At 43.1% G+C, this 15,918-nt stretch overlaps 1 protein-coding gene and 1 long non-coding RNA gene across 2 annotated transcripts in view; one reads left to right on the forward strand and one right to left on the reverse strand.

The window, feature by feature from the left end:
- Positions 1 to 15,918, forward strand: part of LOC311147170 (acetyl-coenzyme A synthetase, cytoplasmic-like) — a 59,469-nt gene that overhangs the window by 26,918 nt on the left and 16,633 nt on the right. The window contains exons 13-14 of the mRNA XM_084183813.1: positions 11,714 to 11,794; positions 12,564 to 12,672. Of these exons, the coding sequence (XP_084039939.1) occupies positions 11,714 to 11,794; positions 12,564 to 12,672 (190 nt within the window). The remainder of the gene's footprint in view (positions 1 to 11,713; positions 11,795 to 12,563; positions 12,673 to 15,918) is intronic.
- On the reverse strand, positions 7,009 to 8,061 carry LOC311147183. The gene is made up of 3 exons (XR_014614767.1): positions 7,998 to 8,061; positions 7,394 to 7,819; positions 7,009 to 7,045 (listed from the first exon to the last, which is right to left on the reverse strand). It is a non-coding gene; the product is annotated as an uncharacterized lncRNA (long non-coding RNA).

Below are 15,918 nucleotides of genomic sequence, written 5' to 3' on the forward strand. Positions count from 1 at the left end.
TGTAGGTGACTAACCAGTAATAGACCTGTAGGTGACTAACCAGTCATAGACCTGTAGGTGACTAACCAGTCATAGACCTGTATGTGACTAACCAGTCATAGACCTGTAGGTGACTAACCAGTAACCTGTAGGTGACTAACCAGTCATAGACCTGTAGGTGACTAACCAGTAACCTGTAGGTGACTAACCAGTCATAGACCTGTAGGTGACTAACCAGTCATAGACCTGTATGTGACTAACCAGTCTTAGACCTGTAGGTGACTAACCAGTCATAGACCTGTAGGTGACTAACCAGTCATAGACCAGTAGGTGACTAACCCGTCATAGACCTGTAGGTGACTAACCAGTCATAGACCTGTAGGTGACTAACCAGTCATAGACCTGTATGTGACTAACCAGTTATATACCTGTAGGTGACTAACCAGTAACCTGTAGGTGACTAACCAGTCATATACCTGTATGTGACTAACCAGTCATAGACCTGTATGTGACTAACCAGTAACCTGTAGGTGACTAACCAGTCATAGACCTGTAGGTGACTAACCAGTCATAGACCTGTATGTGACTAACCAGTCATATACCTGTATGTGACTAACCAGTAACCTGTAGGTGACTAACCAGTCATAGACCTGTATGTGACTAACCAGTCATAGACCTGTAGGTGACTAACCAGTAACCTGTAGGTGACTAACCAGTCATAGACCTGTAGGTGACTAACCAGTCATAGACCAGTAGGTGACTAACCAGTCATAGACCTGTAGGTGACTAACCAGTCATAGACCTGTAGGTGACTAACCAGTTATATACCTGTAGGTGACTAACCAGTCATAGACCTGTAGGTGACTAACCAGTCATATACCTGTATGTGACTAACCAGTTATATACCTGTAGGTGACTAACCAGTAACCTGTAGGTGACTAACCAGTCATATACCTGTATGTGACTAACCAGTCATAGACCTGTATGTGACTAACCAGTAACCTGTAGGTGACTAACCAGTCAAAGACCTGTAGGTGACTAACCAGTCATATACCTGTATGTGACTAACCAGTCTTAGACCTGTAGGTGACTAACCAGTCATAGACCTGTAGGTGACTAACCAGTCATAGACCAGTAGGTGACTAACCCGTCATAGACCTGTAGGTGACTAACCAGTCATAGACCTGTAGGTGACTAACCAGTCATAGACCTGTATGTGACTAACCAGTTATATACCTGTAGGTGACTAACCAGTAACCTGTAGGTGAGTAACCAGTCATATACCTGTATGTGACTAACCAGTCATAGACCTGTATGTGACTAACCAGTAACCTGTAGGTGACTAACCAGTCATAGACCTGTAGGTGACTAACCAGTCATAGACCTGTATGTGACTAACCAGTCATATACCTGTATGTGACTAACCAGTAACCTGTAGGTGACTAACCAGTCATAGACCTGTATGTGACTAACCAGTCATAGACCTGTAGGTGACTAACCAGTAACCTGTAGGTGACTAACCAGTCATAGACCTGTAGGTGACTAACCAGTCATAGACCAGTAGGTGACTAACCAGTCATAGACCTGTAGGTGACTAACATGTCATAGATCTGTAGGTGACTAACCAGTTATATACCTGTAGGTGACTAACCAGTCATAGACCTGTAGGTGACTAACCAGTCATAGACCTGTATGTGACTAACCAGTTATATACCTGTAGGTGACTAACCAGTAACCTGTAGGTGACTAGCCAGTCATATACCTGTATGTGACTAACCAGTCATAGACCTGTATATGACTAACCAGTAACCTGTAGGTGACTAACCAGTCAAAGACCTGTAGGTGACTAACCAGTCATATACCTGTATGTGACTAACCAGTCATAGACCTGTGTGTGACTAACCAGTAACCTGTAGGTGACTAACCAGTCATAGACCTGTAGGTGACTAACCAGTCATAGACCTGTAGGTGACTAACCAGTTATATACCTGTAGGTGACTAACCAGTAACCTGTAGGTGACTAACCAGTCATATACCTGTATGTGACTAACCAGTCATAGACCTGTATGTGACTAACCAGTAACCTGTAGGTGACTAACCAGCCATAGACCTGTAGGTGACTAACCAGTCATATACCTGTATGTGACTAACCAGTCATAGACCTGTATGTGACTAACCAGTAACCTGTAGGTGACTAACCAGTCATAGACCTGTATGTGACTAACCAGTCATAGACCTGTAGGTGACTAACCAGTAACCTGTAGGTGACTAACCAGTCATAGACCTGTAGGTGACTAACCAGCCATAGACCTGTAGGTGACTAACCAGTCATATACCTGTAGGTGACTAACCAGTCATAGACCTGTAGGTGACTAACCAGTCATAGACCTGTAGGTGACTAACCAGTAACCTGTAGGTGACTAACCAGTCATAGACCTGTAGGTGACTAACCAGTCATAGACCTGTAGGTGACTAACCAGTCATAGATCTGTAGGTGACTAACCAGTCATAGACCTGTAGGTGACTAACCAGTCATAGACCTGTAGGTGACTAACCAGTCATAGACCTGTAGGTGACTAACCAGTAACCTGTAGGTTACTAACCAGTGATAGACCTGTAGGTGACTAACCAGTAACCTGTAGGTGACTAACCAGTCATAGACCTGTAGGTGACTAACCAGTCATAGACCTGTAGGTGACTAACCAGTCATAGACCTGTAGGTGACTAACCAGTCATAGACCTGTAGGTGACTAACCAGTAACCTGTAGGTGACTAACCAGTCATAGACCTGTAGGTGACTAACCAGTCATATACCTGTATGTGACTAACCAGTCATAGACCTGTATGTGACTAACCAGTAACCTGTAGGTGACTAACCAGTCATAGACCTGTATGTGACTAACCAGTCATAGACCTGTAGGTGACTAACCAGTAACCTGTAGGTGACTAACCAGTGTTAGACCTGTAGGTGACTAACCAGTCATAGACCTGTAGGTGACTAACCAGCCATAGACCTGTAGGTGACTAACCAGTCATAGACCTGTAGGTGACTAACCAGTCATAGACCTGTAGGTGACTAACCAGTAACCTGTAGGTGACTAACCAGTAACCTGTAGGTGACTAACCAGTAACCTGTAGGTGACTAACCAGTCATAGACCTGTAGGTGACTAACCAGTCATAGATCTGTAGGTGACTAACCCGTCATAGACCTGTAGGTGACTAACCAGTCATAGACCTGTAGGTGACTAACCAGTAACCTGTAGGTGACTAACCAGTAACCTGTAGGTGACTAACCAGTAACCTGTAGGTGACTAACCAGTCATAGACCTGTAGGTGACTAACCAGTCATAGATCTGTAGGTGACTAACCAGTCATAGACCTGTAGGTGACTAACCAGTCATAGACCTGTAGGTGACTAACCAGTCATAGACCTGTAGGTGACTAACCAGTAACCTGTAGGTTACTAACCAGTGATAGACCTGTAGGTGACTAACCAGTAACCTGTAGGTGACTAACCAGTCATAGACCTGTAGGTGACTAACCAGTCATAGACCTGTAGGTGACTAACCAGTCATAGACCTGTAGGTGACTAACCAGTCATAGACCTGTAGGTGACTAACCAGTAACCTGTAGGTGACTAACCAGTCATAGACCTGTAGGTGACTAACCAGTCATATACATGTATGTGACTAACCAGTCATAGACCTGTATGTGACTAACCAGTAACCTGTAGGTGACTAACCAGTCATAGACCTGTATGTGACTAACCAGTCATAGACCTGTAGGTGACTAACCAGTAACCTGTAGGTGACTAACCAGTGTTAGACCTGTAGGTGACTAACCAGTCATAGACCTGTAGGTGACTAACCAGCCATAGACCTGTAGGTGACTAACCAGTCATAGACCTGTAGGTGACTAACCAGTCATAGACCTGTAGGTGACTAACCAGTAACCTGTAGGTGACTAACCAGTAACCTGTAGGTGACTAACCAGTAACCTGTAGGTGACTAACCAGTCATAGACCTGTAGGTGACTAACCAGTCATAGATCTGTAGGTGACTAACCCGTCATAGACCTGTAGGTGACTAACCAGTCATAGACCTGTAGGTGACTAACCAGTCATAGACCTGTAGGTGACTAACCAGTAACCTGTAGGTGACTAACCAGCCATAGACCTGTAGGTGACTAACCAGTCATAGACCTGTAGGTGACTAACCAGTAACCTGTAGGTGACTAACCAGTCATAGACCAGTAGGTGACTAACCCGTCATAGACCTGTAGGTGACTAACCAGTCATAGACCTGTAGGTGACTAACCAGTCATAGACCTGTAGGTGACTAACCAGTCATAGACCTGTATGTGACTAACCAGTTATATACCTGTAGGTGACTAACCAGTAACCTGTAGGTGACTAACCAGTCATAGACCTGTATGTGACTAACCAGTCATAGACCTGTGTGTGACTAACCAGTCATAGACCTGTAGGTGACTAACCAGTAACCTGTAGGTGACTAACCAGTCATAGACCTGTGGGTGACTAACCAGTCATAGACCTGTAGGTGACTAACCAGTAACCTGTAGGTGACTAACCAGTCATAGACCTGTAGGTGACTAACCAGTAACCTGTAGGTGACTAACCAGTCATAGACCAGTAGGTGACTTACCCGTCATAGACCTGTAGGTGACTAACCAGTCATAGACCTGTAGGTGACTAACCAGTCATAGACCTGTAGGTGACTAACCAGTCATAGACCTGTATGTGACTAACCAGTTATATACCTGTAGGTGACTAACCAGTAACCTGTAGGTGACTAACCAGTCATAGACCTGTATGTGACTAACCAGTCATAGACCTGTGTGTGACTAACCAGTCATAGACCTGTAGGTGACTAACCAGTAACCTGTAGGTGACTAACCAGTCATAGACCTGTGGGTGACTAACCAGTCATATACCTGTAGGTGACTAACCAGTAACCTGTAGGTGACTAACCAGTCATAGACCTGTAGGTGACTAACCAGTAACCTGTAGGTGACTAACCAGTCATAGACCTGTAGGTGACTAACCAGTCATAGACCTGTAGGTGACTAACCAGTCATAGACCTGTAGGTGACTAACCAGTCATAGACCTGTAGGTGACTAACCAGTCATAGACCTGTATGTGACTAACCAGTCTTAGACCTGTAGGTGACTAACCAGTCATAGACCTGTAGGTGACTAACCAGTCATAGACCAGTAGGTGACTAACCCGTCATAGACCTGTAGGTGACTAACCAGTCATAGACCTGTAGGTGACTAACCAGTCATAGACCTCTATGTGACTAACCAGTCATATACCTGTATGTGACTAACCAGTAACCTGTAGGTGACTAACCAGTCATAGACCTGTATGTGACTAACCAGTCATAGACCTGTAGGTGACTAACCAGTAACCTGTAGGTGACTAACCAGTCATAGACCTGTAGGTGACTAACCAGTCATAGACCAGTAGGTGACTAACCAGTCATAGACCTGTAGGTGACTAACCAGTCATAGACCTGTAGGTGACTAACCAGTTATATACCTGTAGGTGACTAACCAGTCATAGACCTGTAGGTGACTAACCAGTCATATACCTGTATGTGACTAACCAGTTATATACCTGTAGGTGACTAACCAGTAACCTGTAGGTGACTAACCAGTCATATACCTGTATGTGACTAACCAGTCATAGACCTGTATGTGACTAACCAGTAACCTGTAGGTGACTAACCAGTCAAAGACCTGTAGGTGACTAACCAGTCATATACCTGTATGTGACTAACCAGTCTTAGACCTGTAGGTGACTAACCAGTCATAGACCTGTAGGTGACTAACCAGTCATAGACCAGTAGGTGACTAACCCGTCATAGACCTGTAGGTGACTAACCAGTCATAGACCTGTAGGTGACTAACCAGTCATAGACCTGTATGTGACTAACCAGTTATATACCTGTAGGTGACTAACCAGTAACCTGTAGGTGACTAACCAGTCATATACCTGTATGTGACTAACCAGTCATAGACCTGTATGTGACTAACCAGTAACCTGTAGGTGACTAACCAGTCATAGACCTGTAGGTGACTAACCAGTCATAGACCTGTATGTGACTAACCAGTCATATACCTGTATGTGACTAACCAGTAACCTGTAGGTGACTAACCAGTCATAGACCTGTATGTGACTAACCAGTCATAGACCTGTAGGTGACTAACCAGTAACCTGTAGGTGACTAACCAGTCATAGACCTGTAGGTGACTAACCAGTCATAGACCAGTAGGTGACTAACCAGTCATAGACCTGTAGGTGACTAACCAGTCATAGACCTGTAGGTGACTAACCAGTTATATACCTGTAGGTGACTAACCAGTCATAGACCTGTAGGTGACTAACCAGTCATAGACCTGTATGTGACTAACCAGTTATATACCTGTAGGTGATTAACCAGTAACCTGTAGGTGACTAACCAGTCATATACCTGTATGTGACTAACCAGTCATAGACCTGTATATGACTAACCAGTAACCTGTAGGTGACTAACCAGTCAAAGACCTGTAGGTGACTAACCAGTCATATACCTGTATGTGACTAACCAGTCATAGACCTGTATGTGACTAACCAGTAACCTGTAGGTGGCTAACCAGTCATAGACCTGTAGGTGACTAACCAGTAACCTGTAGGTGACTAACCAGTAACCTGTAGGTGACTAACCAGTAACCTGTAGGTGACTAACCAGTCATAGACCTGTAGGTGACTAACCAGTCATAGATCTGTAGGTGACTAACCCGTCATAGACCTGTAGGTGACTAACCAGTCATAGACCTGTAGGTGACTAACCAGTCATAGACCTGTAGGTGACTAACCAGTAACCTGTAGGTGACTAACCAGCCATAGACCTGTAGGTGACTAACCAGTCATAGACCTGTAGGTGACTAACCAGTAACCTGTAGGTGACTAACCAGTCATAGACCAGTAGGTGACTAACCCGTCATAGACCTGTATGTGACTAACCAGTCATAGACCTGTAGGTGACTAACCAGTCATAGACCTGTAGGTGACTAACCAGTCATAGACCTGTATGTGACTAACCAGTTATATACCTGTAGGTGACTAACCAGTAACCTGTAGGTGACTAACCAGTCATAGACCAGTATGTGACTAACCAGTCATAGACCTGTGTGTGACTAACCAGTCATAGACCTGTAGGTGACTAACCAGTAACCTGTAGGTGACTAACCAGTCATAGACCTGTGGGTGACTAACCAGTCATAGACCTGTAGGTGACTAACCAGTAACCTGTAGGTGACTAACCATTCATAGACCTGTAGGTGACTAACCAGTAACCTGTAGGTGACTAACCAGTCATAGACCAGTAGGTGACTAACCCGTCATAGACCTGTAGGTGACTAACCAGTCATAGACCTGTAGGTGACTAACCAGTCATAGACCTGTAGGTGACTAACCAGTCATAGACCTGTATGTGACTAACCAGTTATATACCTGTAGGTGACTAACCAGTAACCTGTAGGTGACTAACCAGTCATAGACCTGTATGTGACTAACCAGTCATAGACCTGTGTGTGACTAACCAGTCATAGACCTGTAGGTGACTAACCAGTAACCTGTAGGTGACTAACCAGTCATAGACCTGTAGGTGACTAACCAGTCATAGACCTGTAGGTGACTAACCAGCCATAGACCTGTAGGTGACTAACCAGTCATAGACCTGTAGGTGACTAACCAGTCATAGACCTGTAGGTGACTAACCAGTCATAGACCTGTAGGTGACTAACCAGTAACCTGTAGGTGACTAACCAGTAACCTGTAGGTGACTAACCAGTCATAGACCTGTAGGTGACTAACCAGTCATAGATCTGTAGGTGACTAACCAGTCATAGACCTGTAGGTGACTAACCAGTCATAGACCTGTAGGTGACTAACCAGTCATAGACCTGTAGGTGACTAACCAGTAACCTGTAGGTTACTAACCAGTGATAGACCTGTAGGTGACTAACCAGTAACCTGTAGGTGACTAACCAGTCATAGACCTGTAGGTGACTAACCAGTCATAGACCTGTAGGTGACTAACCAGTCATAGACCTGTAGGTGACTAACCAGTCATAGACCTGTAGGTGACTAACCAGTCATAGACCTGTAGGTGACTAACCAGTAACCTGTAGGTGACTAACCAGTCATATACCTGTATGTGACTAACCAGTCATAGACCTGTATGTGACTAACCAGTAACCTGTAGGTGACTAACCAGTCAAAGACCTGTAGGTGACTAACCAGTCATATACCTGTATGTGACTAACCAGTCTTAGACCTGTAGGTGACTAACCAGTCATAGACCTGTAGGTGACTAACCAGTCATAGACCAGTAGGTGACTAACCCGTCATAGACCTGTAGGTGACTAACCAGTCATAGACCTGTAGGTGACTAACCAGTCATAGACCTGTATGTGACTAACCAGTTATATACCTGTAGGTGACTAACCAGTAACCTGTAGGTGACTAACCAGTCATATACCTGTATGTGACTAACCAGTCATAGACCTGTATGTGACTAACCAGTAACCTGTAGGTGACTAACCAGTCATAGACCTGTAGGTGACTAACCAGTCATAGACCTGTATGTGACTAACCAGTCATATACCTGTATGTGACTAACCAGTAACCTGTAGGTGACTAACCAGTCATAGACCTGTATGTGACTAACCAGTCATAGACCTGTAGGTGACTAACCAGTAACCTGTAGGTGACTAACCAGTCATAGACCTGTAGGTGACTAACCAGTCATAGACCAGTAGGTGACTAACCAGTCATAGACCTGTAGGTGACTAACCAGTCATAGACCTGTAGGTGACTAACCAGTTATATACCTGTAGGTGACTAACCAGTCATAGACCTGTAGGTGACTAACCAGTCATAGACCTGTATGTGACTAACCAGTTATATACCTGTAGGTGACTAACCAGTAACCTGTAGGTGACTAACCAGTCATATACCTGTATGTGACTAACCAGTCATAGACCTGTATATGACTAACCAGTAACCTGTAGGTGACTAACCAGTCAAAGACCTGTAGGTGACTAACCAGTCATATACCTGTATGTGACTAACCAGTCATAGACCTGTATGTGACTAACCAGTAACCTGTAGGTGGCTAACCAGTCATAGACCTGTAGGTGACTAACCAGTAACCTGTAGGTGACTAACCAGTAACCTGTAGGTGACTAACCAGTAACCTGTAGGTGACTAACCAGTCATAGACCTGTAGGTGACTAACCAGTCATAGATCTGTAGGTGACTAACCCGTCATAGACCTGTAGGTGACTAACCAGTCATAGACCTGTAGGTGACTAACCAGTCATAGACCTGTAGGTGACTAACCAGTAACCTGTAGGTGACTAACCAGCCATAGACCTGTAGGTGACTAACCAGTCATAGACCTGTAGGTGACTAACCAGTAACCTGTAGGTGACTAACCAGTCATAGACCAGTAGGTGACTAACCCGTCATAGACCTGTAGGTGACTAACCAGTCATAGACCTGTAGGTGACTAACCAGTCATAGACCTGTAGGTGACTAACCAGTCATAGACCTGTATGTGACTAACCAGTTATATACCTGTAGGTGACTAACCAGTAACCTGTAGGTGACTAACCAGTCATAGACCTGTATGTGACTAACCAGTCATAGACCTGTGTGTGACTAACCAGTCATAGACCTGTAGGTGACTAACCAGTAACCTGTAGGTGACTAACCAGTCATAGACCTGTGGGTGACTAACCAGTCATAGACCTGTAGGTGACTAACCAGTAACCTGTAGGTGACTAACCAGTCATAGACCTGTAGGTGACTAACCAGTAACCTGTAGGTGACTAACCAGTCATAGACCAGTAGGTGACTAACCCGTCATAGACCTGTAGGTGACTAACCAGTCATAGACCTGTAGGTGACTAACCAGTCATAGACCTGTAGGTGACTAACCAGTCATAGACCTGTATGTGACTAACCAGTTATATACCTGTAGGTGACTAACCAGTAACCTGTAGGTGACTAACCAGTCATAGACCTGTATGTGACTAACCAGTCATAGACCTGTGTGTGACTAACCAGTCATAGACCTGTAGGTGACTAACCAGTAACCTGTAGGTAACTAACCAGTCATAGACCTGTAGGTGACTAACCAGTCATAGACCTGTAGGTGACTAACCAGCCATAGACCTGTAGGTGACTAACCAGTCATAGACCTGTAGGTGACTAACCAGTCATAGACCTGTAGGTGACTAACCAGTCATAGACCTGTAGGTGACTAACCAGTAACCTGTAGGTGACTAACCAGTAACCTGTAGGTGACTAACCAGTAACCTGTAGGTGACTAACCAGTCATAGACCTGTAGGTGACTAACCAGTCATAGATCTGTAGGTGACTAACCAGTCATAGACCTGTAGGTGACTAACCAGTCATAGACCTGTAGGTGACTAACCAGTCATAGACCTGTAGGTGACTAACCAGTAACCTGTAGGTTACTAACCAGTGATAGACCTGTAGGTGACTAACCAGTAACCTGTAGGTGACTAACCAGTCATAGACCTGTAGGTGACTAACCAGTCATAGACCTGTAGGTGACTAACCAGTCATAGACCTGTAGGTGACTAACCAGTCATAGACCTGTAGGTGACTAACCAGTAACCTGTAGGTGACTAACCAGTCATAGACCTGTAGGTGACTAACCAGTCATATACCTGTAGGTGACTAACCAGTCATAGACCTGTAGGTGACTAACCAGTCATAGACCTGTAGGTGACTAACCAGTAACCTGTAGGTGACTAACCAGTAACCTGTAGGTGACTAACCAGTAACCTGTAGGTGACTAACCAGTCATAGACCTGTAGGTGACTAACCAGTCATAGATCTGTAGGTGACTAACCAGTCATAGACCTGTAGGTGACTAACCAGTCATAGACCTGTAGGTGACTAACCAGTCATAGACCTGTAGGTGACTAACCAGTAACCTGTAGGTTACTAACCAGTGATAGACCTGTAGGTGACTAACCAGTAACCTGTAGGTGACTAACCAGTCATAGACCTGTAGGTGACTAACCAGTCATAGACCTGTAGGTGACTAACCAGTCATGGACCTGTAGGTGACTAACCAGTCATAGACCTGTAGGTGACTAACCAGTCATAGACCTGTAGGTGACTAACCAGTAACCTGTAGGTGACTAACCAGTCATAGACCTGTAGGTGACTAACCAGTCATATACCTGTAGGTGACTAACCAGTCATAGACCTGTAGGTGACTAACCAGTCATAGATCTGTAGGTGACTAACCAGTCATAGACCTGTAGGTGACTAACCAGTCATAGACCTGTAGGTGACTAACCAGTCATAGATCTGTAGGTGACTAACCAGTCATAGACCTGTAGGTGACTAACCAGTCATAGACCTGTAGGTGACTAACCAGTGATAGACCTGTAGGATATCAGTTTGGGACATTAGAACGTAAGGGAGTGACATGTACTAGTTTTGCTGTAGACTTACAACTCATTTCATGTGTTGATTGTGATCTGTAATAAGGAGTTATTTCTTCCCAAGCAGGCTGTGTTGTTATTGAAAAGCGTATAGGATCTAATGAAAATCTCCCCCGTGGTAATTATGAACACCCCTAACTATCTATCTAATCTCTGGATCTGTCTGATGTTCCAGACGTTTCCTTTTTTCGGAGTGGATCCCACCATACTGAACGAGCATGGAGAGGAACTGGAGGGAGAGGCAGAGGGCTATCTGGTCAGTATAATAACACTATACTGGAGGGAGAGGCAGAGGGCTATCTGGTCAGTATAATAACACTATACTGGAGGGAGAGGCAGAGGGCTATCTGGTCAGTATAATAACACTATACTGGAGGGAGAGGCAGGGGGCTATCTGGTCAGTATAATGACACTATACTGGAGGGAGAGGCAGGGGGCTATCTGGTCAGTATAATAACACTATACTGGAGGGAGAGGCAGGGGGCTATCTGGTCAGTATAATAACACTATACTGGAGGGAGAGGCAGGGGGCGATCTGGTCAGTATAATAACACTATAGTGGAGGGAGAGGCAGAGGGCTATCTGGTCAGTATAATAACACTATACTGGAGGGAGAGGCAGGGGGCTATCTGGTCAGTATAATGACACTATACTGGAGGGAGAGGCAGGGGGCTATCTGGTCAGTATAATAACACTATACTGGAGGGAGAGGCAGGGGGCTATCTGGTCAGTATAATAACACTATACTGGAGGGAGAGGCAGGGGGCGATCTGGTCAGTATAATAACACTATACTGGAGGGAGAGGCAGGGGGCTATCTGGTCAGTATAATAACACTATACTGGAGGGAGAGGCAGAGGGCTATCTGGTCAGTATAATAACACTATACTGGAGGGAGAGGCAGGGGGCTATCTGGTCAGTATAATAACACTATAACTGGAGAGGAACTGGAGGCAGAGGCAATGTGGCTATGTGGCTATATTTGGCTGTTTTCGCTGCATAATATTTAGACGTATGTGGTTGCAGGTGTTCAAGCGGCCCTGGCCTGGTATCATGCGTACTGTGTACGGAAACCAGGAGCGGTTTGAGAACACATACTTCAAGAAATTCCCAGGTTTTTACGTGACCGGCGATGGTAAGACAGTCAACTATTTTCTTACAACATTCTGTGATTGATTAGATTAATTTTGAATTCATTAGATCAATCATATTCATAGACAACCACAATGACATTGTGATAGCGACCTTGCTGCTAACATGGGACTTAATTCATTCATTATACAACAGGTGGTTTGGAATTCCCATTGTTAGATCCTATCCTGTTAAATCCTGTCCTGTTAGATCCTATCCTGTTAGATCCTATCAGATCCTATCCTGTTAGATCCTATCCTGTTAGATCCTGTTAGATCCTATCCTGTTAGATCCTGTTAGATCCTATCCTGTTAGATCCTATCAGATCCTATCCTGTTAGATCCTATCAGATCCTATCCTGTTAGATCCTATCCTGTTAGATCCGGTTAGATACTATCCTGTTAGATCCTATCAGATCCTATCCTGTTAGATTCTATCCTGTTAGATTCTATCCTTTTAGATTCTATCATGTTAGATGATATCCTGTTAGATCCTATCAGATCCTATCCTGTTAGATTCTATCCTGTTAGATTCTATCCTGTTAGATCCTATCAGATCCTATCCTGTTAGATTCTATCCTGTTAGATCCTATCAGATCCTATCCTGTTAGATTCTATCCTGTTAGATTCTATCCTGTTAGATTCTATCCTGTTAGATTCTATCCTGTTAGATACTATCAGATCCTATCCTGTTAGATCCTATCAGATTCTATCATGTTAGATTCTATCCTGTTAGATCCTATCAGATCCTATCCTGTTAGATTCTATCCTGTTAGATCCTATCAGATCCTATCCTGTTAGATCCTATCCTGTTAGATTCTATCCTGTTAGATTCTATCCTTTTAGATTCTATTATGTTAGATTATATCCTGTTAGATCCTATCAGATCCTATCCTGTTAGATTCTATCCTGTTAGATTCTATCCAGTTAGATCCTATCAGATCCTATCCTGTTAGATTCTATCCTGTTACATTCTATCCTGTTGGATCCTATCAGATCCTATCCTGTTAGATTATATCCTGTTAGATTCTATCCTGTTAGATTCTATCCTGTTAGATTCTATCCTGTTAGATCCTATCAGATCCTATCCTGTTAGATCCTATCAGATTCTATCCTGTTAGATTCTATCCTGTTAGATCCTATCAGATCATATCCTGTTAGATCCTATCCTGTTAGATCCTATCCTGTTAGATCCTATCAGATCCTATCCTGTTAGATTCTATCAGATCCTTTCCTGTTAGATTCTATCCTGTTAGATTCTATCCTGTTAGATTCTATCAGATCCTATCCTGTTAGATTCTATCCTGTTAGATTATATCATGTTAGATTCTATCCTGTTGGATCCTATCCAGTTAGATCCTATCAGATCCTATCCTGTTAGATCCTATCAGATCCTATCCTGTTAGATTCTATCCTGTTAGATCCTATCAGATCCTATCCTGTTAGATCCTATCAGATCCTATCCTGTTAGATCCTATCAGATCCTAGCCTGTTAGATCCTATCCTGTTAGATTCTATCCTGTTAGATTCTATCCTGTTAGATACTGTCCTGTTAGATTCTATCCTGTTAGATCATATCAGATCCTATCCTGTTAGATCCTATCAGATTCTATCCTGTTAGATTCTATCCTGTTAGATCCTATCAGATCCTATCCGGTTAGATTCTATCCTGTTAGATTCTATCCTGTTAGATCCTATCAGATCATATCCTGTTAGATTCTATCCTGTTAGATTCTATCCTGTTAGATTCTATCCTGTTAGATCCTATCAGATCCTATCCTGTTAGATCCTATCAGATCCTATCCTGTTAGATTCTATCCTGTTAGATCCTATTAGATCCTATCCTGTTAGATTATATCCTGTTAGATTCTATCCTGTTAGATCCTATCAGATCCTATCCTGTTAGATCCTATCCTGTTAGATTCTATCCTGTTAGATTCTATCCTTTTAGATTCTATTATGTTAGATTATATCCTGTTAGATCCTATCAGATCCTATCCTGTTAGATTCTATCCTGTTAGATTCTATCCAGTTAGATCCTATCAGATCCTATCCTGTTAGATTCTATCCTGTTACATTCTATCCTGTTGGATCCTATCAGATCCTATCCTGTTAGATTATATCCTGTTAGATTCTATCCTGTTAGATTCTATCCTGTTAGATTCTATCCTGTTAGATCCTATCAGATCCTATCCTGTTAGATCCTATCAGATTCTATCCTGTTAGATTCTATCCTGTTAGATCCTATCAGATCATATCCTGTTAGATCCTATCCTGTTAGATCCTATCCTGTTAGATCCTATCAGATCCTATCCTGTTAGATTCTATCAGATCCTTTCCTGTTAGATTCTATCCTGTTAGATTCTATCCTGTTAGATTCTATCAGATCCTATCCTGTTAGATTCTATCCTGTTAGATTATATCATGTTAGATTCTATCCTGTTGGATCCTATCCAGTTAGATCCTATCAGATCCTATCCTGTTAGATCCTATCAGATCCTATCCTGTTAGATTCTATCCTGTTAGATCCTATCAGATCCTATCCTGTTAGATCCTATCAGATCCTATCCTGTTAGATCCTATCAGATCCTAGCCTGTTAGATCCTATCCTGTTAGATTCTATCCTGTTAGATTCTATCCTGTTAGATACTGTCCTGTTAGATTCTATCCTGTTAGATCATATCAGATCCTATCCTGTTAGATCCTATCAGATTCTATCCTGTTAGATTCTATCCTGTTAGATCCTATCAGATCCTATCCGGTTAGATTCTATCCTGTTAGATTCTATCCTGTTAGATCCTATCAGATCATATCCTGTTAGATTCTATCCTGTTAGATTCTATCCTGTTAGATTCTATCCTGTTAGATCCTATCAGATCCTATCCTGTTAGATCCTATCAGATCCTATCCTGTTAGATTCTATCCTGTTAGATCCTATTAGATCCTATCCTGTTAGATTATATCCTGTTAGATTCTATCCTGTTAGATCCTATCAGATCCTATCCTGTTAGATTCTATCCTGTTAGATTCTATCCTGTTAGATACTGTCCTGTTAGATTATATCCTGTTAGATCCTATCAGATCCTATCCTGTTAGATTATATCCTGTTAGATTCTATCCTGTTAGATCCTATCAGATCCTATCCTGTTAGATCCTATCAGATCCTATCCTGTTAGATTCTATCCTGTTAGATCCTATCAGATCCTATCCTGTTAGATTATATCCTGTTAGATTCTATCCTGTTAGATCCT

The sequence above is a fragment of the Coregonus lavaretus genome (genome assembly GCF_964263955.1).
Source record: "Coregonus lavaretus genome assembly, chromosome: 19".
Lineage (NCBI taxonomy): Eukaryota > Metazoa > Chordata > Actinopteri > Salmoniformes > Salmonidae > Coregonus > Coregonus lavaretus.